Raw genomic sequence first — 26,814 nt, forward strand, 5'->3', positions numbered from 1 at the left:
CGGCTTAAGAAGCCCGGGTACCAATGGAAATAACGGGCGAGAAGACGTCTTCTGGTTCAAGGTTTCGAAAATAACCGAATAAGTACTCAGCTGAACTGGCATAGGAATGTTCAATTTGGTAGCCCCCCTGGAAAGCACGTTCTGGAATGTGCTGACATTGTCCACAGGAGAGATCCTCGACGGTGGACTGTCGGTAAGGGTGGGCGAGTAGTCTCTTTTTAAGGAGTATGTTGAGGAGGTGGAAGGCGCTGGAGATCTGCGCCTCCTCCTTCTGCTGCGTGATCTTGATCTCCTCCTGGAGGGTGATGCAGGAGAGCGAGTACGAGGTCTACCTCTTGGTGAAGAAAGATCTGCATCTTGTGCTAGGCGAGCCAGAGGGGACCTGTGAGCAGGACTCGGATCCCGTCTAACACCTGCCGACTGCCCAGAGGTGTAATGGTCACATCCATCTGGGAGAGAGATGAATGGATGGAGACCGCTCTACTCTAACAGGAGAACGACGTGGAGATTTCCGTCCTTCCCGATGAGCCTTTTCTACTGAACGTTGATGCCCAGAGGGAGAGTCCTGGCTACTTGAGGACGAAATAACCACCTCTGGAGAACCGGACCTGGCGATGGAACGGTGGGAGGCTGCTCTCGAAGTCGATGAAGGAGACGGAGAGAAGCTTACAGGGACCGACACCGAAGGAGACCTCTGTCTCGACATCATCCGGGACGGAGATCTTTGTCTCAACGTCGATCTTCTTGATCGCGGCGGAGACATGCGCCTCGACGCCGACCGCCTCGACGGAGACCCCTGTCTCGACGTTGACCTCCTTCGCCGGAGGACTCCGCCTCGATGCAGAGTGTGGCATCGACGGAGACTCCTGTCTCGATGTCGAGCGCATCCTTTTCGATGGAGACTCCTGTCTCGACGTTGATCTTCTTTTCTTCGGCGGAGGGCTCAACCTCGACGTCGAACGCCTTTCCTTCGACAGAGGACTTTGTCTCGACGTCGGCTGTAAAAAACCGACGGAGAGCCCTGCCTCGATGTCGAGTGTCTTGCTAACGTCGACGGAAGCCTCTGCCTCGATTTCGACAAGTGAAAATCTGACGACCCATGCTTCAATGTCGATCTGCATTGAGACGCAGACGGGGACTTCGGTCTCGACGTCGAAGATGGTGACTTACGTCTTGATGTAGATGATCGGTGTCTCGACGTCGATTGTCGCTGAAGAGTCGACGGCGGAGGATCTTGTCTCGACGCCGGATGCTTTTCTAACGCCAATGGAGACTTGGCCTTCGAAGTTGAAGAACGGCGCTCCTGCGCCAAGGCCCTTGACGACGACTCAGCCGCCGTTACCTTCGACGTCGAGCCTGACGCCGAAGGAGAACATATCGGGACCTTTCTCCTCGAAGTCAAACGTGTTCTCTTCTTTCTTCTTACAGAAGACCTACCTCTTTCTGAGAGGCCATAAAGACGGATTCTCTCCCTGTCTTTGATGTTTCTTCTAGATAACTTCCTGTAGTGTTGACAGGAGGCAGGAGAGTGAGACTCAGGGAGGCAGAGAATGCACACTTCATGTGTGTCTGACTTGGCCTTCTTTTTGCCACAGGCAGGGCAAAAATCAAACAAAGAAGGCATTTTTGACAGAAAAAAACTCTTTCTGCCACAAAAAATGGTTTAAACCTCACTCTAATATCAAAAGACGTCGAGTGAAGGCAAAAAACCCACAAAAAAACAAGGTATTTTTGACAGAAAAGTCAAATAAGGAGAGAGCTGTGAATCCAGGGTCCTGACAGAAGAAGCTGGAAGGAACAACTGACCTAACTGTCACCCCTGAGGCATGATGGGAAGCTGGGGGTCATGGCTGCTTTAAAGGCACGGTGCCAGTTTTTGTAGGAAAATGCTTTTATTTTCTATGCTAATGGTTTACAATGCAGCCTGTAGGCTAACAATGTATGCTTTATTTGCAGTGTTTTTCTTCATGAGTTTTTCTCATTAAAAACAGAGTTCAAGTGCTACTTGCCCTCTTGTGTTTTTATATATATTTGTAAATGTAGATTTACGTATGTTATTACATTGTTTAGCCTCCTAGATGGGAGCTGCATTGGTATGAGAAAAAATTATATATGTATTAAATTAAAATTACCTTCCAAGATCCCGGAGTGTGCCGTGCCTGTTTTCCTTGTGGGAGTAGGCGTGGTTTGATGTATTGTCGGCAAAGTTGGTCGCCGACTGACGGCACACCCTCTCGGTCTAGAGCACCGTGTCAGACCAACAGTGTGGGGATTTGCATTGTAAGGCAAAACACGGAGCCCCCACACGCAGTCATATCGCCACCAAGGTTGTATTTACTGCACTGGGGAGAGGAGGCAACACTGCTTGCCTGATTAAGGAATCAACAAAGGACTTTTTAATCCATTCCCCCGGGCACTTGAACTGGTGTGTGGCCCGTGTCCAATAATTGGGGATATCACTAGATGTTTGGAGCGTTTCTGTCACTGTACAGTCGCCCACCCGGACTACAATTACCAGCATGCACCTGCTCGTGGGAGTGAGAGCGTGAAGTTGGTGTACCTTTATTAGGAGGAGGGGCGTAACAACATTTAAGCAGGGACGGGACTTCCGTCAGCTGTACCCTGTCTGACCCCCTGCAGCAGCGTGAAGCCCGTGGAACCGGCACTGACGAAGGCCAATGAAGGCTGAAACGCGTATGCCACTGCGTTTCATGGACTGCCAGCACCGCGCATTTTGTCACCATTAAATTACCTTCCAAGATCCCGGAGTGTGCCGTGCCTGTTTTCCTTGTGGGAGTAGGCGTGGTTTGATGTATTGTCGGCAAAGTTGGTCGTCGACTGACGGCACACCCTCTCGGTCTGGAGCACCGTGTCAGACCAACAGTGTGGGGATTTGCATTGTAAGGCAAAACACAGAGCCCCCCCACGCAGTCATATCGCCACCAAGGTTGTATTTACTGCACTGGGGAGAGAGGAGGCAACACTGATTGCCTGATTAAGGAATCAACAAAGGACTCTTTAATCCATTCCCCCGGGCACTTGAACTGGTGTGTGGCCCGTGTCCAATAATTGGGGATATCACTAGATGCATGGAGCTTTTCTGGCACTGTACAGTCGCCCACCCGGACTACAATTACCAGTATGCACCTGCTTGTGGGAGTGAGAGCGTGAAGTTGGTGTACCTTTATTAGGAGGAGGGGCGTAACAACATTTAAGCAGGGACGAGACTTCCATCAGCTGTACCCTGTCTGACCCCCTGCAGCAGCGTGAAGCCCGTGGAACCGGCACTGACGAAGGCCAATGAAGGCTGAAACGCGTATGCCACTGCGTTTCAAGGACTGCCAGCACAGCGCATTTTGTCAACATTAAATTACCTTCCAAGATCCCGGAGTGTGCCGTGCCTGTTTTCCTTGTGGGAGTAGGCATGTATATATATATATCCGGGGTCCCTGCACATGGGTGAGAATATTCATTGCTTATGACTATTGATGCGGATCCCCTGGAAGAGAACTAGGCATATTACACGATTAGTCGATGCAATCCAAAAGTAACGCTAAAGTAATCAAAAGTAATTTGTATGTAATTTAAGCAGTTTTTAAAGCATATAGAAACCTGTAACGATTGTAAATCCATTCCTAATTGCATTACCTCGTAAAGTTTTACAATTGCAAGTACATTTTACCAACTTGTACCAAGTCCTGCTTGGTTCTAGAAATAACCTTTTTTATACTTACCCAATTGTTCTGAATTCTGTCCGAGTGTGTGTAATCAGTCCTTGATTGAGTGATTACAATAAATGCTTAACACATCCTTCTGAAAAGCTTAACTGCTCGCCCACACTACCACAAACAGAGCTGTTAGTGATTATCTAATTTAGCCTCTGCTATACCTCTGGGGATCCCCTGATGCCTGGCAGGCGCTTGGCAGGCAGGGTGCGCGTCACTGGTGCTTGGCAGGCGGGGTGCGTGGCACTGGCACTTGGTAGGCGGGGTGCGCGGCACTGTTGCTTGGCAGGCAGGGTGCATGGCACTGGCGCTTGGCAGGTGGTGCTGGCTCTTGGCAGGCAGGGTGGGCAGCATATCTTGCTCTTATTTCGAAACACATTGGTTTCTGTGACGGGTTGGGGTCACCCGACAGGAATTTAGAGACAAAGAGAGACTGGTGGTCTGCTGTACCTCTTTCTCCAACTCTTGTCCCCTTTCAGCAGGAGGAATGGATGCCAGAGGATACAACTTTATTGCACCACACCAATGACGAACAGGGGAATGGCTCCTTTAACTGGGGATTCATACCTGACGAGACTCCTCCCCCTGATGACATCAGCACGCTCTCGGCATTTAGACCAGAGACTTCCTGGATATCGGTGTGCACAGACACTGGAGGAGAGACAGAGTCGAGAGAGAGAACGGTTACGGTGACGAGACAAGCAGAAGGAGGAAACGAGGAAGAACGAAGAACAGGTCCCGCTGTAGCCGCAACAAAGCCAGGAGGCCAACGACACTGCGAGCCGCCAAGCCACGCTCCAGGACGGGCGTGGCTGGAACTGGGACGGGACAAGTTCTCGGGGTGGGTGGGAAGGAAAGAGCGTAAACCACCTAGCGAAAACCCTCCAACCCCCACCAGCTTTTAAAAAACGCTCTTTTCACCCACACGAGCACAGGTTTTTTGGTTAGAGTCGTGTGTCACAACGTGCACTGTGTGTGGTGTTTTCCATCACTCCCCGGTCCTTTAAAATACTAAAAGGACAAGAGTCCTGATACCTCTTCACTTTCTTTTGTTTCACGCAACACCCCTCCACCTGACGTGACGTCCAAGACCCGGAAACTAGACGCTAGGAGCTCCAGCAACTGAACCTTAACCAGTCCCAGGGAGACCCGAAACCAACACCAAGACGGATCCAGCCACATTTGCTAAAGAAAGACTTACGAGCAGACACAAGCGAATTTATGGTAAAATAAAGCCATACCTGACCCGACCTGGCCTACGCCCAGTTATTGCAACCCTGCCGCAACTGGTGTCAGAAGTGGGATTGTCATTCGAGACCATCAGTCAACCCATGATGGATACACTTATTCAACACCTCATTAATGGCCAGGAAAAGCTGGAATGGGCCATCGAGAGACAGATGACCTCAGCGCAGGCGGACCGTGAGGTCTTTAAAAGCACCATCGCTGCCCAAATTGAGAGCCTACAGAAGGCAGGACACATCCCTTGTACCTCTGTACAGGCGGAAAGGCATGCTTCCCTGCCGAACCCCTCTGGAATAGCCCTCCAGAAGTACTTGCCCAGGGAGGATCCAGACGCCTTTTTATTGAATTTTGAGAGGGCAGCCAGAGCATGCGGATGGCCCGAGGACAAATGGCCCTTCTTGGCTCCCCTCCTGACAGGCGAGGCCCAATTTGCCTACCAAATCGCCAACCCGACGGGGGACACTCCCTACCAGAGGATTAAAGAGGTAATCCTTGACCACCTCGGTCTGGACGCAGAAGCTTACCGAGTAAGGTTCCGAAAAGAACTAGGAATACCAGGTGAGAACCCGAAGACGCTATTTTTTTGCCTTAAAATGGCCGCAGACAAGTGGCTGAAGCCAGCCACCAGCACCAAGGACGAGATAATGACCAGGGTGTACCTGGAACAGTTCATGGAAGCTCTCCCCTACGGGACCCAGAGGTGGCTTAAGCAACACTCCAACCTCTCGGCCGAGCAAGCCATCGAGATGGCTGCGAATTACTCAAGGGCCCAACCACGAACAATGATATGGGACAATGAAAGACCTCACAAGAGTGCCCTGCCACAAAAAAACGATAAGAAACCAAAACCCCTGATGGACATGCCAAAACACAAACCGGTTCGAGTGGAGACACCCCAGTTCAGAGGGCCCCAGTGTTTTGAATGTGGCGACTGGGGCCACATAGCCCGTCTATGCCCCAGAAAGAAACCAGCAGAGGAGTCCATGGAGGTTGGATATATCCCGAAGGCTGTACTATACTCCGCAGAGATGGGGACCCCATTTTATATACGTATGCAGGTGAATGGTAAAACGGTAAAAACCTTGTTAGACTCAAGGTGTAAGCAGTCAGTGGTTCAGAGAAGCATAATTCTTCCTACCCAGATTATCCCCGCTACATTGGTCCACATCAGCTGAGTACACGGAGATGTAAAGCCCTACCCACTGGTGCTAGTAACAATGGTGCCATTAGATAGAAACCCATGCACGGTAAGGGTGGGGGTGGTGGACTCCCTTCCAGAGGACGTCATTCTGGGGATTGACAATCCCAGTTTTCTCTCTCTGTTCCATGAGAAAGTAGGGAGGGAAACAGGAGTACAGGGGAACCCCCTTCCGGCCTTCACCTCCCCAGACCCTTGGTTGTTAGATCGCAGCTTCCGATTCACACTAACCAATGATTCCACTTTGTTTAACGCATGGAAGTCCGCCCATGTGAATCAGAGCAACCCATCCCCCACTTATCCCCAGTTTCTGATCAAAAACGACCTCCTGTACCAGAAGGGTCGCCCAGGGGAACCCGCACAACTACTGGTCCCTGTACCGCTCCGAGAGCAGATCCTCTTTTTCTCCCACGCAGATCTCACCGCAGGACACACCGGGGCGGAGAAAACTACTGAGAGCGTATTGCGCCACTTTTTCTGGCCGGGTATCTATAAAGACATTCAGAGGTACTGTCATACGTGTGAAATATGCCAGAAAAAGAATATGCAAAGACCCCCGGCGGTGCCGTTGCAACCCATGCCAATCATAGGAACCCCCTTTGAAAGAGTCGGTATGGACTTGATAGGACCCCTACCTAAAACGTAAAAAGGAACCTATACGCATTGGTTATTGTAGACTACGCCACCAGATTCCCCGAGGCGTTTCCCCTCAGGGCCCCCACTACTAAGAATATTGCAGAACAGTTTGTGGAGCTGTTTTCCCGGGTGGGTTTCCCCAAAGAAGTGTTGACGGACCAGGGGACGCTATTCGTGTCCCGTCTAATGTGAGAGGTGTGCCGCTCATTGGACATACACCACCTTCGCACGTCGGTATACCAACCTCAGACTGACGGTCTCGTCGAGAGGTATAACCGGTCCCTAAAAACCACTCTAAAGAAGATGCTCACCGTCGAGGGATAGGATTGGGACCGTCTCCTACCGCTCGCCCTATATGTGTTACGTTCCCAAACACAAAGTAGCCTGGGCTGTTCAGCATTCGAGATGCTGTACGGACGACAGCCCAGATCCCTCATAGAGATGACTAAAGACGTGTGGGAAACAGAAGAAGAAAACGATCAGCGTTCCTTATTAGAATACACCCAATAACTAAGGTCAAAGCTAGGAAAACTGAGGGATCTGGCCTACTCCAACCTGAAAAAAAATAGGGGAAACAAAAGAAGTACTACGACAGGGGCAAAAGATGGAGGAAACTATCCGTTGGGGACTGGGTTTTAGTCCTACTTCCCTCTTCTAACCGTAAGTTCCAAAGCGAATGGTTAGGTCCTTACCAGGTAACAGAGACCCTGTGCAACACAACATATCGAGTACAGATAACACCCACCAAGACACAATGTTACCATATAAACATGCTAAAGAAATGGCTTGGGCCCACACCTAAAGCGGCACATCTATCGTTGCCAATGTCTACTGCCCAGGACTCTACACTGGAAAAGCTCGTGATTAACGAAGACATCATAGACAGAATGAGAAAAGAACTGCGTCAAACCCTGCTTCCTTTTTCTACCGTTTTTTCGGACATACCGGGAAAGACTACCCTAGCAGAACATAGGATCAAAACACCGATTGGAAAAGTCGTAAAACAAAGGGCCTACTGGATACCTGCGGCGAGGAGAGACGCAGTATGAAGAGAAGTCCAGGAGATGTTGAAACTGGGCATAATCAGACCATCTAACAGCGATTGGTCATCTCCAATCGTAATGGTCCCAAAACCAGACGGAACAACACGCTTCTGCATGGACTTTCGGGCCCTAAACGCCATATCGACGTTTGACGCCTACCCTATCCCCAGGGTAGACGAACTAATACAGAAGCTAGGCGACTCCAAGTTCATCACGACTTTTGATTTAACAAAGGAGTACTGGCAGGTGCCCCTCCACGAAGAGGACCGAAAGAAAACCGTGTTTTCAACTGACGATGGATTGTTTGAATTTAATGTTCTCCCTTTCGGTCACCACGGGGCACCTGCCACATTTCAAAGACTGATGAATACCATCTTACAGACATGCCCCTCTTTCTGTTCAGCGTACCTGGACGATATAGTGGTCTTTAGCCCGAATTAGGCAGAACACCTGAATCATCTAGAGACCGTTTTACATGCGCTCGACTGTGCCGGACTACACATCAATGCAAAAAAATCACGGGCCGCATATCAAAGAGTAAAATACCTCGGATATGTATTGGGAGACAGAGTGATCGCCCCGCAGGCAGAATAAGTGAAGGCGATAGTAGAAACACCTTTTCCCACTTCTAAAAAGGAACTGCGGGCATTTTTGGGACCAATTGGCTATTGTCGGAGATTCATTCCATAATTCGCAGAGGTAGCAGTCCATTTAACTAACCTCCTTCGAAAGGAGGTGCAGCCCCGACAACTCCTGCATCCCTCCCCCGAAATGTTAGAGGCCTTTCAGATGTTGAAAAAGACTATCACCTCGGGCCCTGTCCTCATCTCCCCAGACTACAGCAAAACATTTATCCTATCCACAGATGCATCAAACACAGGGCTGGGGGCGGTGTTGTTGCAGATAGCAGGAGATGGGCTTGAACACCCTATTCTATATATCAGCAGGAAACTGTTTCCCCGAGAATGCAAGTACCCCACAATAGAGAGGGAGTGCCTGGCTATTAAGTGGGCCATGGTTTCCCCTCCAATACTATCTGGAGGGGAAACCATTCATCCTGTACACGGACCATGCCCCCTTGCAATGGATGTGTCGGAACAAGTCCCAGAACCCCAGAGTACTCAGCTGGTTTTTGTCTCTACAGCCGTTTACCTTTGAGGTACGCCATTGGAAGGGGAAGGACAATGGGAACGCTGATTTTTTGTCTAGGGTCTTTCCTCTCCCCGATCGGGAGAATCCAGGGGGGGAGGTATGTGACGGGTTGGGGTCACCCGACAGGAATTTAGAAACAAAGAGCGACTGGTGGTCTGCTGTACCTCTTTCTCCAACTCTTGTCCCCTTTCAGCAGGAGGAATGGATGCCAGAGGATAAAACTTTATTGCACCACACCAATGACGAACAGGGGAACGGCTCCTTTAACTGGGGATTCATACCTGACGAGACTCCTCCCCCTGATGACATCAGCATGCTCCCAGCATTTAGACCAGAGACTTCTTGGATATCTGTGTGCACAGACAACGGAGGAGACACAGAGTCGAGAGAGAGAACGGTTACGGTGACGAGAGGAGCAGAAGGAGGAAACGAGGAAGAACAAAGAACAGGTCCAAAGCCAGGAGGCCAACGACACAGCGAGCCGCCCTGCCACGCTCCAGAAGGGGCGTGACTGGAACAGGTACGGGACAAGTTCTCGGGGTGGGTGGGGAGGAAAGAGCGTAAACCACCTAGCGAAAACCCTCCAACCCCCACCAGCTTTTAAAAACCGTTCTTTTCACCCACACGAGCACAAGTCCACTACCTTGAGTATTTTTTGGGTTAGAGTCCTGTGTCACAACGTGCACTGTATGTGGTGTTTTCCCTCACTCCCCGGTCCTTTAAAAATACTGAAAGGACAAGAGTCCTGATACCTCTTCACTTTCTTTTGTTTCACGCAACACCCATCCACCTGACGAGACGTCCGAGACCCGGAAACTAGACGCTAGGAGCTCCAGCAACTGAACCTTAACCAGTCCCAGGGAGACCCGAAACCAACACCAAGACGGATCCAGCCACATTTGCTAAAGAAAGACTTACGAGCAGACACAAGCGAATATATGGTAAAATAAAGCCATACCTGACCCGACCTGGCCTACGCCCAGTTATTGCAACCCCGCCACAGTTTCCTTGATACCTATTTTCCACTCTTTATATTTTCAATCAATCAGGGTTGGTAAAATACAGCTACTCACCCACGAGGTATAATTGCTGTATACCCGTTACACAATGAAAAACCATAGCAAGGTTCAGCACAGTTATTGGTTCTTGGTGAACCTACAAGATGTATACATATATAGATATTACCTACTGGCAATCGCCAGTAGGTAGTTATAGTTAGGATCAAGTTTCCATAGGAAGCGCATTTTTTGTTTAGATTATAACTTTGGCGTTGTTTGATGAATCTTCATGAAATTATCCAAACTAATTCTTTGTTCATATCAGCTTCTATGTGGGGAGTTTGGGGGTGATTCGTCAAGGGGGGGGGGGGGGGGGGGGCGAGAAAAAAGGGGGGTCCCAAAACGTGTTTTCTCCATGTTAATTTCCATAGGAAACTTTAGACAAGGCTACAGGTTGAACGGGTGAACGGAATTACCCCAAATTTGGCAGGGAGAAGGGTCTTGGTCTAGAAAGCACGCTTTTGTTTATTTGGTGTAAATCCGTTCAGTAGTTTTTGAGAAATATCGAAATTTACAGATATCGATATTTGGGAATTCTGCCATCTGATTGGCTGAGGCGGCTTATTTGTTGTGAGCGCTGCGAGCAGTTGCAACTAGGAAGTGTTGGCTGCCATTTTGTGATTCCCTTGAAGCGTGTAAGGGGAAAAAAGGGCGAAAATAGTAGGAAATTCCTGATCTCTTCCCCCTCTTGATACTCCTATGGATTGGTAGGGTCCCCCTTCCAGGGGAGCACATGCTGCTGTTTCCGATTGTGGGTTGCCTTGTGGGTTTGTTTTTCTTGTTGTTATTTAAGTTTAAAATGAAACCGTTCAGTGGGGTCCGGATGGTGTGGCTATCAACGCTGCTAACTCCTGTGCATTTTCCTCAGCCACAACATGCGCTCTACAGTATGTATCATATGCTCCTTTTGTCTGCTAGCGGCCGGCCGGAAGGTTGTAGGCCCATCTTTGTATATATTTTGAATTTTTTAATAAACGGTTTAAAAAAAAAAAAAAAAAAAAAAGAAAATAGTAGGAAAGAGGAGGGTAGGAGCGTTGTGAGGTCTGTGGGGTGGTTAGGGTGTGCTACACAGGGAGTGTGAAGCAATGTATTCACCCCTACTGGTGTAAAAGTGCTGTTTTGCCCAGAGTGAGATGGTGCTGAGGTGAAGTTGCCGGTAGACTCGGGATGAAACCGTGAGCTGATTACTGTAAACTGATGTGCTCCTGGCGCTGTAGCATACTGGCCGCTGTAGCATAGCTGTGCAAGTGGTGTTAGCATGGGTTTAGACTATAGCAGGAGTGGGAAGCAAACTACTCCCCCCTACCGGTCTGAAGACTCGAATGGAGTGTTTTAGCAAGCAGGAATAAAGAAATAATTGTGAAGAATATAATGCAGAATTTTGCAATGCGACAGAAGACAAATGGTGGAATCAGGAGTGTTTAAGAAAGTGGCTGTGTGGGATAAAGCGATGGAGTCTACAAGTTATATAAAAAGTGTCTTTATGTAAGGGCCATAAATGGAACCACTGGTGCAAGAGCTAAGGGATCCAGCTGAGGCAAACTCCAACCGCTTCTGCTGTATTCAAACCTAAGCTCCTGCAACAGTCAATTCCACATTACATGTTACAGTTCCATGTGACATAAACAATACCTATTAGACATGAATGACTGTAAATTGTAGAATGAAAATAAAGGTAGGATATGATTACCACACTGTGCCAACAAGTTCCTAAACAATGCCGTGTTTTTTGATCTTGATCGCGAGTTCGTGAGCAGAGGCTGAGGATGAGCTAATTTGTGTGAAAGGGCTTCGTGGATAAGAGGCCGGCAGAGAGACGTGTGTACAAAGAATAGATATGGTTTCAAAATGGATGTCGGGTTTAGGCTAATTTAGCAAGTAAATAGCATATTTGCATAGGCCATACATCATCCATCCCTGGTTAGTGTGGAGAGGTAAGGGCCAATAATGAAAACAGAGTTCAAATGCCTAAGCATACTTAGAAAGTTATTATATGAAAATAGTTCAATTGAAGTGTTATTAAAAAATGTTATAGAAAAAGTACAAAAAAGTTGGAAAAAATCAATCTAAGAATAAAGTGAATTTCTTACAAGTCTTGGAGATTGCAGTCCGAAAGCTCTTCAGCGGCTTGAGAAGCGTAATGTTCCAAGAGGCGATTGTTGCCATCGTGTGAGAAAAGCTAAGCGATCCAATTCATATCCTCGAAGGGACAGTAATGTTCCTCGAACGTTAGAGCGGCAATTTGAATTGGCAGGCAGTCTGCGATGTTGTCAAAGGTCGCACGTTGCAGGAGATCTTTCGTGGCTGTGCAGGAATCCCATTCCGCCAGGATACCTTTTTGCATTGCATCCACCATTGATCCACTGCCCGAACAATCAAGTTCATGGTTTTCAAGATACTCCATTATCTGCTGGATATCGGGAGCGTTTGTTGGGATGTTGGCAAGGTGTAGATCCATTCGCCAGTCGATTGGGTAAGTTTTGCAATAAAAAGATGGTTGCACGCAGATTGTATATGTGTAAATAAATGTCATGTTGTAGCTGGCTCCGATAATAGATAGAGGCAGGCAGCCGAAAAGTTGTTCCATTTTTTCACGGTATTGATGTAGCTTCGCGTAGAGGTGTATTCTGTCGGACATGCTTGTTACTACAGGGAGCGTAGCCATTTTTCACAAGCTAAAATAGTAGTAAGATGGCCGCAAACAGTGCGAGAATTATGGGCACTGTTGCTGTTATTCCAGAGATGATCGAATGAATGAAGTGTGGTATTAGACTGAAAACAGTTTGAAAGCCTGTGAGAAGGCCGGAGGAAGGAATATGCTACTTACCAGTATGCATCTGTTATTGGCATGTAGAGTTGCAGATCTACACACTTTTGCATAGATCGCCATCTGGTGTTGGGCCCGGATGTTTGCAGTTTGTTTTTCTTCTTGGAAAGTCTTTGGAAGTCACGAGGTCGGTGACTCCTCCTTTGGATCGTATTGCGCATGGGCTTCGGCTCCATCCTCAAATTGTTTTTCGCCAGCAGGGAAAGATGGAGCGTAGTAATAACAGTGAAGAAACCCATGTGTGTGTATCTAAATAAGATAAACTGGAACAGATACATGTAGCCGGGGAGGCGGGTGGGCGTGTGTAGATCTGCAGCTCTACATGGCAAGAACAGATGCATACTGGTAAGTAGCATATTCCGTTCGAGGCATATGAGCTGCAGATTACACACTTTTGCATAGATTATATAGCAGTTAGCGGCGACCACCGGTATCTGTTGCAGTGGTTTGAAATAATGTTTTTAGTACAGCCTGGCCCACACTAGCTTGTTGCTTAGTTTGCACATCTACACAGTAGTGTTTAGTGAAAGTGTGCGGTGTTGACCATGTAGCTGCTTTGCAGATATCATCTAAGGGGATGTTCCCTAAAAATGCCATGGAAGCCCCTATCTTTCGTGTAGAATGGGCTTTAGGGGGAACGGATAGCGTCCGTTTTGCTTTGTGGTAGCAAATTTGAATGCATTTTACAATCCACCTAGCTATCCCTGATTTTGAGATGGGGTTGACTTTGTGTGGTGGAGAGAAAGAGACAAACAGTTGTTTGGTCTTTCGGAAAGGTTGTGTTCTCTCGATGTAGTAAAGTAAGGCTCTTTTGACATCTAGCGTGTGCAGAGCCCTTTGTGCAACGGTCTGAGGTTGCGAGAAAAATACTGGTAATTCTACAGATTGGTTTAGGTGAAAGGGGGAAATGACTTTAGGTAGGAATTTTGGGTTGGTACGGAGAACAACCTTGTTCTGGTGCATTTAAAGAAAAGGTTCTTGTATGGTAAGTGCTTGTATTTCACTGACCCTTCTAAGGGAAGTGATGGCTACAAGGAAAGCTGTTTTCCATGTGAGGAATTGCAGTTCGCATTTGTGCAAAGGTTCGAAGGGAGGCCCCATCAGCCTTGTGAGAACGATATTTAAGTTCCACACAGGTGAGGGTGGTACTCTGGGGGGAATTATTCTTTTGAGGCCTTCTATGAAGGCTTTAATGGCAGGTACTCTGAAAAGTGATAGGTGCTGCCTGTTTTGTAAGTAAGCTGCAATTGCTGCGAGGTGTAGCCGAATTGAGGTGTAGGCTAGGTTACACCTTTGTAGGTGGAGTAAGTAGCATATGATGTGTTGTATAGACGCGTCTAGAGGATTGATTGTCTTGTTATGGCAATAAACAACAAATCTTTTCCACTTGGCAGTGTAGCAGGCTCTAGTGGTAGGGCGTCTAGCTTCTCTGATGACGTTTATACAGTCAGAGGTAAGGTTTAGGTATCCGAATTCTAGGATGTCAGGAGCCAGATCGCAAGGTTGAGCTGAGCTGGGTCCGGGTGCCTGATCTCTCCATGGTTCTGGGTTAGAAGGGATGGTGAGAGGAGTAGCTTTTGGTGTGGTACTACTGAGAGTTCCAGCAGCTTGGTGTACCATGGTTGTCTGGCCCACGTTGGAGCTACTAGGATGAGTGTGAGGGAATGCTGTTGTAGCTTTCGCACCACTAATGGAATGAGTGGGAGAGGCGGAAAAGCGTACGCAAATTTGCCTGACCAGTTCATCCATATTGCATTTCCTTTGGACAATGGGTGTGGGTATCTGGCGGCGAAGCTTTAGCATTTTGTGTTTTCGTGGGTGGCGATGAGGTCTATCTGTGGATGCCCCCACATTTGAAAGAACGGATGAAGAACCTGTGGGTGAAGTTCCCACTTGTGGCTCTGTTGTGTCTGTCTGCTGAGCAGATCTGCCACGGTGTTTTGGACTCCTGGGACATGTTGAGCTAGGAGGAAGATTTTGTGTGGAATTGCCCATCTCCATATGCTCTGTGCTAATTGAGAGAGCTGTGGAGAGTGTGTGCCGCCTTGTTTTTGAATATAATACATGGCCGTCATGTTGTCTGTGCGAATGAGGACTGCCTTGCCTGAAATCCGTGGTTGAAAAGATTTTAGGGCTAGAAAGATTGCTAGTAACTCCAGGTGGTTGATATGGAGTAACTTTTGTTGTGGCGTCCATGTGCCCTGCACTGTGAGGTGTAATAGATGAGCTCCCCAGCCGGAGAGCGATGCGTCCGTTGTTAGTATTATTTGGGGAACCGGGTCCAGGAACGGTCGACCTTTGGAAAGGTTTGTGGTGTTCCACCACTGCAGAGAGCGATGGGTGCGACCGTCTACCAACACCAGATCTGTCAGTTGTCCTGGGCCTGGTTCAATTGACGAGCTAAGCACTCTTGTAGTGGACGCATCTGGAGTCTTGCATGAGGCACTATGAAAATGCCAGAGGCCATCATCCCTATCAGTTGCATAAACACTCTTGCTGGAAGTGAGTGTTGAAGTAGGAATTTTTGTCGCAAAGCCTGAATGCTTGCAATCCTGGCCGGATTGGGGTAGGCTATTGCTTTTGAGGTGTCTATGGTGGCCCCGAGGTATTGTTTTATGTGGGATGGTGTTAGCTCGGACTTTTGGTGGTTCACTGTGAATCCTAGTTGGTGAAGTAGTTGGATTGTGGTGGCAATGTGGTGTACACATTGGTTGTATGAAGTAGCTTTTATCAGCCAGTCATCCAAGTATGGGAAGACGTGAATGTGCTGTCTTCTGAGGTGTGCCGCCACTACCGCGAGGCACTTGGTGAATACCCGTGGTGCTGTTGTGACTCCGAATGGGAGCACCTTGAATTGGTAGTGTTGTCCGTCCACTACAAATCTGAGGTACTTTCTGTGAGCATGGTGTCCTGGAATGTGGAAGTATGCGTCTTTCAAGTCCAGTGTGGTGAGAAAGTCGTTCTGGGAGAGGAGCGGAAGCACCTGCTGAAGCGTTACCATGTGAAAATGGTCTGAATGTATATATGTGTTTAGGGGCCGGAGATCTAGAATAGGTCGTAGAGTCTCGTCCCTTTTTGGTATTAGAAAATATAGGGAGTAGACCCCTAAATTTTGCTGATTGATGGGAACGTGTTCTATTGCCTGTTTTTGTAGGAGGGAGATTACCTCCTGCTTTAGTAATGTGGAATGTTCTTGTGACATTGGGCATTGCCTGGGTGGAATGTTTGGGGGGGTAGATGTTAATTCCAGGCAGTATCCTGACCGAATAATTTGGGTCACCCACTTGTCTGAGGTGATGGTCTCCCAGACATGAAGGAAATTTTGAAGTCTGCCCCCGACCAGAGTGGGATGGTCTGGAGGGAGCGGGGGGAAGTCATTGGGTAGGCGGTGTGGCAGAGCGGGCGGTATTTGTTTTTCCTCTGCCTTTATTATTATTGCCTCTATAGCCGCCTCTTTGATAACCCCTTTTGAAGGTGGACTGAGTGGGGGATTTGTAGGAAGTGGACACGTTATCTGAGGAGTAACCTCTAGATGTACTCCGAAAGGAGGAACGGCGAAAAGAGCGCCTAGGAGGGTGTGACTGCAGGGCTCCCATGGACTTCGGCGTATCGGTGTCCTTCTTCATTTTTTCAAGGGCCTCATCAACCTTTGGGCCGAAAAGGTGTTCTTGGTCAAAGGGATGATTCAGAATGGAGGCTTGTACCTCTGGTTTAAAACCTGATATTCTTAGCCAAGCATGGCGACGGAGGAGGACGCTAGTATTAATGGCCCTGGAGGCTGTGTCTGCTGCATCTAATGCAAAAACAACAATTGGTGGACAGAATGCAGAACAATGTCATACATTCACCCCAGTACAGAGATCTGGGCCTAAATCCATCGTTTTTTTGCTCACTATGCCATTCCAGTTTGAACCCAACCATATGCAAATCAGTCTTGACCCTGTGCCTCATGGGAACAGTCCAGCCGGAACTGCCAAGCCAGGTCCTCCCTGGACTGGAACCAAGCATCCTAGGACCGGTTTCGGGGTTTCACCCCTCTTCAGCCAGGATAGCTTGATTCCAGTGGCATGGAGAGCACGGGACTCATGTCTGAGCATACCCGTCCCACTCGGGGTGACAAATGCAAAAACAACAATTGGTGGACAGAATGCAGAACAATGTCATACATTCACCCCAGTACAGAGATCTGGGCCTAAATCCATCGTTTTTTTGCTCACCATGCCATTCCAGTTTGAGCCCAACCATATGCAAATCAGTCTTGACCCTGTGCCTCATGGGAACAGTCCAGCCCGAACTGCCAAGCCAGATCCTCCCTGGACTGGAACCAAGCATCCTAGGACCGGTTTCGGGGTTTCACCCCTCTTCAGCCAGGATAGCTTGATTCCAGTGGCATGGAGAGCACGGGACTCACGTCTGAGCATACCCGTCCCACTCGGGGTGACAAATGCAAAAACAACAATTGGTGGACAGAATGCAGAACAATGTCATACATTCACCCCAGTACAGAGATCTGGGCCTAAATCCATCGTTTTTTTGCTCACCATGCCGTTCCAGTTTGAACCCAACCATATGCAAATCAGTCTTGACCCTGTGCCTCATGGGAATAGTCCAGCCCGAACTGCCAAGCCAGGTCCTCCCTGGACTGGAACCAAGCATCCTAGGACCGGTTTCGGGGTTTCACCCCTCTTCAGCCAGGATAGCTTGATTCCAGTGGCATGGAGAGCACGGGACTCACGTCTGAGCATACCCGTCCCACTCGGGGTGACAAATGCAAAAACAACAATTGGTGGACAGAATGCAGAACAATGTCATACATTCACCCCAGTACAGAGATCTGGGCCTAAATCCATCGTTTTTTTGCTCACCATGCCATTCCAGTTTGAACCCAACCATATGCAAATCAGTCTTGACCCTGTGCCTCATGGGAACAGTCCAGCCCGAACTGCCAAGCCAGGTCCTCCCTGGACTGGAACCAAGCATCCTAGGACCGGTTTCGGGGTTTCACCCCTCTTCAGCCAGGATAGCTTGATTCCAGTGGCATGGAGAGCACGGGACTCACGTCTGAGCATACCCGTCCCACTCGGGGTGACAAATGCAAAAACAACAATTGGTGGACAGAATGCAGAACAATGTCATACCTTCACCCCAGTACAGAGATCTGGGCCTAAATCCGCGTATAGAGGTGTTAGTTATTGTCTTACCCTCTTGAATTAATTAATTGGCCCTCATTTTATATCTTTCAGGGAGGTGGGCATTATGGTTTCTAATTCATCATAATGTGCCCTATCGTATCTGGCCAATAGCGCTTGGGTGTTGGCGATACGCCATATGTTGGCTGCCTGTGACGCAGTGCGCTTTCCTGATGCGTCCAGTAGCTTTGGCTATTTGTCAGGTGGTGGTGCTTCGCCTGACGCCTGGGAATTTGATCTTTTTCGTGCAGTGGAAACGACTAGGGAATCTAGTGGCGCTGGCCCTTTGATATAGGTAGGATCTGTGGGGGCAACTTTGTATTTTTTCTCTATGCGTGGGTTAATGACCCTGGCCCTGACTGGGTCCTTAAAAACCTCTGGCGCATGCTTTACGCATCGGTAGTATGGAGGTAGACCTATGTGTGGTATCAAATGTCGAGGAGGAAATCCTCCTCCACTGGGTCAGTGTGCAACTCCACCCCGTGATAGTGTGCCGCCCTTTGAAGTAGGTGGTGGAAACCTAATGAGTCTTCCGGTGGAGATGGCCTGGAAGGGTAAAGGTCATCTTGTGGGACGTCGGAAATATCTGGGTTATTGTAGTCGTCCCATGGGTCTGGGGATCCTGTAGGTGTGGGGCCTTGGGGCACATCCCCTGTATCGTGATATGGGTCCCCCTGATCATCATCGTCTGGAGACGGAGTCGGAGAGCGATGAGGTGGGGGTGGAGAAGGTGGAGGGGGCGGAGGTGGAGAGGGTGGAGGAGGTGGAGGAGGTGGGGAAGGTATTCTGAAAGGGGAGGTGGCAGAGTCCTTCCTCTTTGGAGGTGGAGGCGGAGCCGGTTTGTCCAAATGTCTCTTTTTGGAAGAGTGTGCCAAATGTCCAGTTTTTGGATCCCTGGTGAGTTTTTTGCAAGGGATCCAGTGTAAATAGTTCCTGTGACAGTGTTTGGTTCGTCGGCGCCGAAGTCTTCGAGGCCGATGACTTTATATGCTTGTCCGTGTCAGTTTGCTTAGCACTGGGCTTGGGAACCTCTGATTTCTTGGTCGGCACCGAGGCAGGCTTCGGCTTGGAAGTGTCGGTGCCGAGGGCCTTATGGGGTTTGGTCGGTACCGAAGATGGCGTCGGTACGGAGGTGCTGGGTTTCGACCCCGAGGGCTTCGGTGCGGAGCTCGGTGTCGAGGTAGAGGCCGGTTTCTTTTTCGGTGCCGAAGAGTGTTTCTCTGCACCGCTGGCAGGCTGGCTCGTTATTTGGCTTCTTCACCGGGCCGGAAGGTGGGGTGTGCGAAGCAGTGTCTTTGGTCTTGCCTAGGCCCGGAGACGAAGGCGTGACCGAAGTCTTTTTGGGTGTTGGCGCGGGTGTATATTACTCACGATCCTCTGCGCCGGAGTGATGTCCTCCACGTCTGAGTCGTCGGCCTCAGAAGCACTGACGAGGTCCTCTTCGGTGCGCTGCAGTCCCGGATCTTCGGTGTCGTTTCCGAAGATATCGACTGGAACGGAGGTCGAGGAGTGTGCCATGTTTCGTCTGGCTCTTCGGTCCCGAATAGTCTTTTTCGATCTGAAAGACTTACAGGCTGGACAGTATCGAGCCTCGTGTTCAGGGGAGAGGCAGAGGTTGCATACCTCATGAAGATCGGTGTGGGAGAATTTGGACCCACATCGAGGGCACTTCTTGAATGGAGTTCATTCCATCAGCCGGGACCGGAGCTTAGGTAGGCCCGAAGGCCGCCGGCGACGACTGGAACTGAAGATTTGTCGATGAGAAGGTGCGTTGATTGAGGAGATCGCGATCGAAACAATACCGCGATGTGAGGTGAGGATTCCGCTTCAATTGTCGAACTGGAAGATGTTCAGAACCGGAGCGCGAAGATTACATCCAATCTGAGGATGGAGCCGAAGCCCATGCGCAATACGATCCAAGGGAGGAGTCACCGACCTCGTGACTTCCAAAGACTTTCCAAGAGGAAAAACAAACTGCAAACATCCGGGCCCAACACCAGATGGCGATCTATGCAAAAGTGTGTAATCTGCAGCTCATATGCCTCGAACGTACTGTTATCCTGTGCCACAGGAAAGCGTGATTTATGGATGGGACACAAACAGTGCAGCAATGTCTCAGACCAGGGAACGAGATTCCTTTTTAAAAAGATATGCATGCTGATAACATCCGGGCCATTGTTCCATTTCTTTAAACAAGCTACATGAGATGGCTCTGGAAGCTTACCTGGTTCAGAAGGCTTAGCTCCTCTGCCTTCGCTATACTTTCTTCACCCCAGCTCATCAATCGACCACCTGGTGCAAGCAGCTGACTATTGTAGTCGATGGCTCCAGGCTACATAAAAAGAAAAATCATTCTTTTCAAAGGTACAAGTATTCAGATAAAAGTTAGAATGTAGGTTTCTTAGCTCTTTGGCTGCAGATTGAAGTGCAATGTAAAAAGAAAACTAATTTGTCCAATAGATTTTCAGCTCACTTGTCTAGATTTGTATGCTGTGCATTATCCTCCATCTTGTGTTTGGGTCTGAAAGTGTCTTTGAAATAATGTTTTCTCCATGGATGTCGACCACGTGTTCCAATACATGATCACCATGTGAGACCGCCCTCTTTTTTGGAATAGTGTAATTGGTTAAACTGCCATTTATTATTTTTTATACTAGCTCCTGTCCCTCACCAGGGAGGTGAGAGGGTCACATTAGAACGCAGAAGTGCTCCATGCTACAAAAATAGTGTTGCAGGTTAACATTTTTTGGAGTGTGAAACTATTCTAGAATCCCATACTGTGCAGGGATTATACAGTCCTCAACCCCCTGAAATCCCACTCTGTCGACACCGCTGCGGCTTGGGACTGAGAGTCTCACAATCCCCTGCATTTCCACACCTGGCCTGCTTTCATAGCCTTCAAAGGAGCGCCGCAGTCCCTCAGCATGGGACTCGCCTGGGCCAACCACGGGCCAAGGGCGGGCCCGTCCACGCCCTTCAAAGCCCGTAGGAGACTGGGCTGGGCCCCCTACCCCCTGGCTTGAGCGTCTGATTTTTAAAAGGCACAACGCTAATAAAGTTCAAATCTTTGTTGTCTCTGTGCAAAGACATAATACATCAGGTAGAGTATTTATGTTTCTAAACGTCTACAATTTAAAACAAGGCTACATTGTTTTTTCTTATTTGCTCATTGTAACTCACTCGTACCAAATGAGGGTGGAATAGAGGGGAATCTGCCTGTTACCATGGGAAATCGGAAGGCCATGGATCAAGCCCAGGGTAAAGCCAAACAATCTAAAACAAATCAGGGAATAATGACACAAGCACCCTGACTGGGCGGTGTGGCAAGTGCCGCCAACCCAGATAGACTCAATCACACACATCCCGTAAAGGTTGCCTGGCAAAGAATTACACAGCAACACAGGAAGCCAGCGTTTAAGGTTCCATGCCTCAGAGTAACCCTTCTTAAGTGTCAATATTGGATATTAGCTGGGTCAGACAGTTAAGAATGTGGGTGAACCAATTCTTGGTGAATCGCAGCAGTGAGTCTTTAAAAGCATGACTGGCTTAGTGAGCGTGAGTTTTGACTAGAATATGCTGTATTGCTGTTTTTGATGTGCTTCCCAAATGTTGCCTGCTCTGTTATCTGCCTGGTACATCTGTGCAGGCGGGTGTGTCCATCTGCTGCACCAAAAGAGGTGGTCAGAGAAAAAGTCACAATACAGGCATTTCCGTGGTGCTAGTCTCCGAGTATTCCATGAAAAAGAGATGATTGCACTTTCAAGGGTCTGACACAAGTTGCATCTTATGCTTGGGTTTGTAGAGGATTTTCCCCGATACACTGAAGAGTGATTACATTTTGCCTCACCTGGCAGGTAACATTAATGTGGCCTCGGAGAATGGCCTCCGTTAGATCCATTGGCTAGGAGGCTGGATTTTACTTTGAAGGGGTCTACTCTTCATGTTTTCTGTGAACGCTGAGAACTATGCTGCTTAAACACTGTTCAATGTCTTCTGCAGAGCAGTTTGTCTCTTAGTTGCCCTGGACAAAGGGAAGAATGATACTCCAATCCCTGAACTGAAAGAAAAGATGTGAGAGATGGTGAAGCAGGTGACACAGACACCCAGCTCACTATAACCTGCTTAAGAAGACTCTAGCTTCATTCTAGGACATCTAACCACCGGCTATAGTCTGCCCAAACGTTTCATTCAGCACCTGGTTGTCCTCTCGTATTATATGATGTGGAAGGGGATTGTACCAGGCCTTCAAAGGTTCTCTATTCTTGCAGGGTGACGCCTCTCTACATTTGTTCAAGTTTGGCACAGATTTGTTTCCGAAACACAGGAATTGGGAGAAGACTATTATAGATAAAGCCTACACTTTCTGTGCATGCATCTAGATTTTGTTGCCCAGCCTATGGTTTGGCAAGCAGACCCTTTCAAGTAATCTCTGATCGCCTGGCAGGCATGTGGAATTCATATAAACCAACGCCTGGGACAAATTGTTTGGGGTCAAGGGCAACAAGTTTTCATGTGTATTTTGCCCTTGGGACAAGTAGGGGCAACCCCCTACACTACAGCACAAACCCTTTGGCTGCCAGTTTACAGTACCACATTATGGATAAGGGAAAGGCATTGCCTGCAGTTACGGTAATATTTGTTTTCATGTGTTAATGCGGTTCAAACATGTATTTATGGTTCATTAATGCAAAGCCTTTATTATTAGGGCGAGCGCTCAAAGTAAATGTACGCTCAGACTGCACTTATGACGGAGGTTCCAGTATGAAAATGTGTACACACGTTTTCAATGTTTAGCAATATGAGGCTGTGTTTAATGCTCCCAGAATGCTCTCTGATTAGATGCAAATATCTGCAGAAGCTTGAAAGCAAACTCGATGATTCTTTGCTTTCAAAATAAAATGTTCACAAAAAAATGCAAAAACATTTAGCTAAACTACTGTAAAATGTTAGGTACCATTTCTTTGCAGGATAATTTAGTAAAATGTGTTTATGTTTGCTAGCATTTCCCAAAAATATTCATAAGGGAAGATCAGTGTAACCAGTTTTAATAAGATTATGGGACACAAAAATAAACAAGAATATGTAAAGCCGGAGGAGCCTAGCGCGCAACCAAGATGGCCGCGTAGGTGCGAGGCTCCCGGGGACCTCCGCAACCTCCTACGACTATCCTGAATTTATCCTGTCTCGGATGAGGGGACTGTGTTGATGGGCCTGAGCTGAGGTGGCACCCGTTTCCCGTTTTCAAATCGGACCTCGGACACCGGAGTGAGCACCGAAGGAAGTTTGCGGCCTTCTCCTCGTCAGACCCCGGTTTTGCGCTGAGGGGTGACCCAGTGACAAAGTGAACAACAGCGGCGGGCCGGGCCTGGAGAGTCGCGTACCCCGCACTTTCACTTTCGCACCCTCCTTGCCGTCTCTGCAGGGTTGGGTCGCGGGGCTCTTGGTGTTAGTGTGGCCTCGCTGGAGGCCCTGCCTGCCCGCCGGCTGTGACCCGCCCTGCCGGCCTGAGGTGGCCCCCCCGGAGCTCGTGGCCCTGATTATTAGCCCTTTACGGCGTGGCTGGTGCGACTGGGAGACTGGTGGCCATGGCCACGAAACAAGATGGCGACCGGGCGAAGACCAAGTCGACCCGGCGTGGCACCGTCCATCAGGCCAACAGTATGGACCGCTACACCCTCCAGAAGGGATCTCCCGGCGGACCGCACAAGTCCCCTGAGGGCCCTCCTGATGCCCCGGACCTGCCCGCGGATTTGACTCTGCGGGATGTCATGGGCGCCATTGCCGAGATGAAGGCCTCGGTGGGCCAGCGGTTCGACACACTGGCGCAGCAGATCGACTCGGTCCTCGTGGATGTTGGCCTGGTGAGGGCCGATCTTTCTAAGACCAACGACCGAGTGGATTCTTTGGCCCACACCGTATCGGGCCTCACGACTGAGGTGGCGGCACTACAAACAGAGGTGCGCCGGCTTAGTCAGGCGAGCGCGCTTATGGATCGGCGCCTGGAGGACTCCGAGAGTCGGGCCCGGAGGAATAACATCCGCATCATCGGGGTGCCCGAGGGACGGGAGGAAGCAGCAGCGGATCTATTTGTGGAGGATTTGATCGCCACCCATCTCCAGCCACGGGGGCTGAGTAAATTCTTCGCCGTGGAAAGGGCCCACAGGGTTCCCGGGGGAAGGCCGAAGGTCGGAGCCCCTCCGCGACCTCTCATTGCCCGTATTTTTAATTTTCGGGACAGGGACGCTATCCTGCAAGCCTCCAGACTGCATGGGCCGGTTAAACTTGACAACATGGAGGTTAACTTTTATCCTGATTTCACCCCAGCGGTCCAGAAGCAGAGACTGAGCTTCTTAGGCGTCAAACGCCGTCTTCGGGACCTCAACCTTAAATACGCTATGCTCTTCCCAGCCAAGCTGCGAGTTGAGGTAGAGGGTCGCACGCACTTTTTTGATCGTCCCGAAGCGGCCGGGGACTGGCTGGACACTCTGTCTGGGGATCGTGATCGAGGGGGCGGGGGGGCGGCGGGGGGAGACGGCACGCTGGATCGAGACTGAGGGGTTAATATTGGGCCTCACTCTGGACAAAATGATGCCGCCTTCGCTTGGGCGTCTGTCTGTACACTTTCCCCTCCTATGGAGGTTGTGTAGGGTCTACTGGGGGTTCTCCTTCCTCCTCTAGGGGGTTTAGCTAGTTTTACTGTATATGGGGCGACAGGCACACTGCACATTGGGGGGGCTGTTCGGGCTCATGCAGGGGTGCAGGGAGGGGGGAGTTTTGTTGGGGTGGGTGGGTAGGGATGGGGTGTTGTTTGTTTTCACCACAAGGCAAAAGTATTTTTGTGTTAGTTCTAAAGTGCTCTCGGGGGGACGAATGATAGCTTCTGTATACGATGGGGGGTAGGGAATTAACTTTGTTGTCTTGGAATGTGAATGGACTGGGGGACAGGATCAAACGAGGTGTGGTCCTGCAGTTCTTGAAGCGAATCTCGCCCGATGTAGTTTTTCTGCAGGAGACACACCTCATTGGCAACTCCTACTGCGCCATGAATCGGCGTGGCTACCGCCTAGTGGCCCACTCGGGCTTCACGTCTGGCTCAAGGGGTGTGGGCATCATGGTGAAGAACTCGCTCCCGTTGGAGATTGATGAGGTGCTTCACGATGACAGGGGACGTTACACGGTCTTGGTGGGAAGAATGGAGGGCAAAGTGGTTGTCTTTGTGTCAGTATACGTCCCACCGGGGCTGCAGTCGACTACCTTTGCGGACCTGGGGCGCCTCCTCCTTGACCTCCCGGGGGGGATTCTAGTGGTGGGGGGGATTTCAATGCGGTGGTTTCCGGGACTGTGGATCGTCACCCCCCTAGGGACCTCCCCCGGGCCCAAGCGTGGCTATCTGGCCTCTTGGATACTTTGGGATTGGTGGATTGCTGGCGCTTAAAACATCCCACGCAGCTCCAGTATACCTTCCATTCCGGGGCCCATGGTAGTCTCTCCCGACTAGATTATGTCCTGGTCCCGGCGGCCTATGCTGGGAGGGTGGGAGAGGTGCGCCATTTGGCGCGGGGTATCTCGGACCACTCCCCGCTTTTGTTACACTTTGATGTTTTTCCGAGGGGTGAGGGTAGGGTGGCCCCGATCAATTCCTGGTATCTGCGCGATCCCACCATTCGCGCTGAATTGATTAAATCCCTCCAGCGCTATTTTGACGAAAATGTGGGGTCCGTGCCTTCGGCTATCTCATTGTGGGAGGCATTCAAGACAGTACTCCGGGGTGAGGCCCTGTCCCTGATTTCCCACACCCGGAGGCGCGAGAGGGAGGAGGTGACCCGGGTGGAAGCTGAGATAGCCGAGTTGGAGGGTAATTTAGGAGACGGGGTGACGGAGGCCGCATTGCATGTTCTCCAACTCAAGCAAGCGGCCTATAGGGCCCTCGTCACGGAGGCGGCCAGGGGCCTCAGTAGAGAGCAACAGGGGAGACTGTATGATGTGGGTGATAAGGCTGGTAAATTGATTGCGTGGCTGGACAAAAAAGAGAGAGCGAGTCGTGTAGTTCCGCTGATTGAGAAAACGGACGGTGTGTGTGTTACTGAGCCGGAAGAAATTGTCTCCTGCTTCGCGGATTATTTCCGTGGGGTGTATTCCCCAGTGTCTTCCCGCTCTGAAGAAGATTCCCGTGCCCTGCTCAGGGATATCGCGCTGCCTTCTCTTTCGGAGGAGGACAGAGTGTCGTTGGACGCCGCTCCCACCTCCGACGAGATTGCCCTCGCCATACGCTCGGTCACTTCCGGCAAGGCCATTGGTCCTAATGGTCTCCCCATCGAGTTATACAAGTTGCGACCGGATACGCTGGCGCCACATCTCCGAGCTATGTTCCTGGCGGCCCACTCGGTGGGCACCCTCCCGCTGGACCAGCGTCTGGCTACAATCGTGGTTATCCACAAGGAGGGGAGACCTCGGGACCGGGTTACATCCTATCGGCCCATTTCGCTACTGAACGCGGAGCCCAAAATTCTCGCCAAGGTACTGGCCAACCGGCTGGTCGGCGTAGTGGGCGACTTGGTTCACCAGGACCAGTCCGGCTTTATTCCCCATCGCAACACAGCCCTTAACTTGCGGCGTTTGCATGGGGTACTCGCACGTGTCCCGTTTATACGGGAACCGGCCATTTTGGCGTCCTTGGATGCCACCATGGCGTTTGACACGCTTGAGTGGCCATACATCTGGGCGATGCTTGCGAGGTTTGG

At 49.8% G+C, this 26,814-nt stretch overlaps 1 protein-coding gene across 6 annotated transcripts in view; it reads right to left on the reverse strand.

Moving 5' to 3' along the window:
* Positions 1-26,814, reverse strand: part of LOC146786089 (eukaryotic translation initiation factor 4 gamma 1-like) — a 582,378-nt gene that overhangs the window by 154,296 nt on the left and 401,268 nt on the right. For 4 of the 6 annotated variants that reach the window (XM_085635558.1, XM_085635559.1, XM_085635563.1 and 1 more), the window contains one exon: positions 20,298-20,405. The exons of the other annotated variants lie outside the window; for them this stretch is intronic. In XM_085635558.1, coding sequence (XP_085491684.1) covers positions 20,298-20,405 — 108 coding nt within the window. The remainder of the gene's footprint in view (positions 1-20,297; positions 20,406-26,814) is intronic. 6 annotated transcript variants of the gene reach the window in all.

The sequence above is a fragment of the Triturus cristatus genome, chromosome 11 (assembly GCF_964204655.1).
Source record: "Triturus cristatus chromosome 11, aTriCri1.1, whole genome shotgun sequence".
Taxonomy (NCBI): Eukaryota; Metazoa; Chordata; class Amphibia; order Caudata; family Salamandridae; genus Triturus; species Triturus cristatus.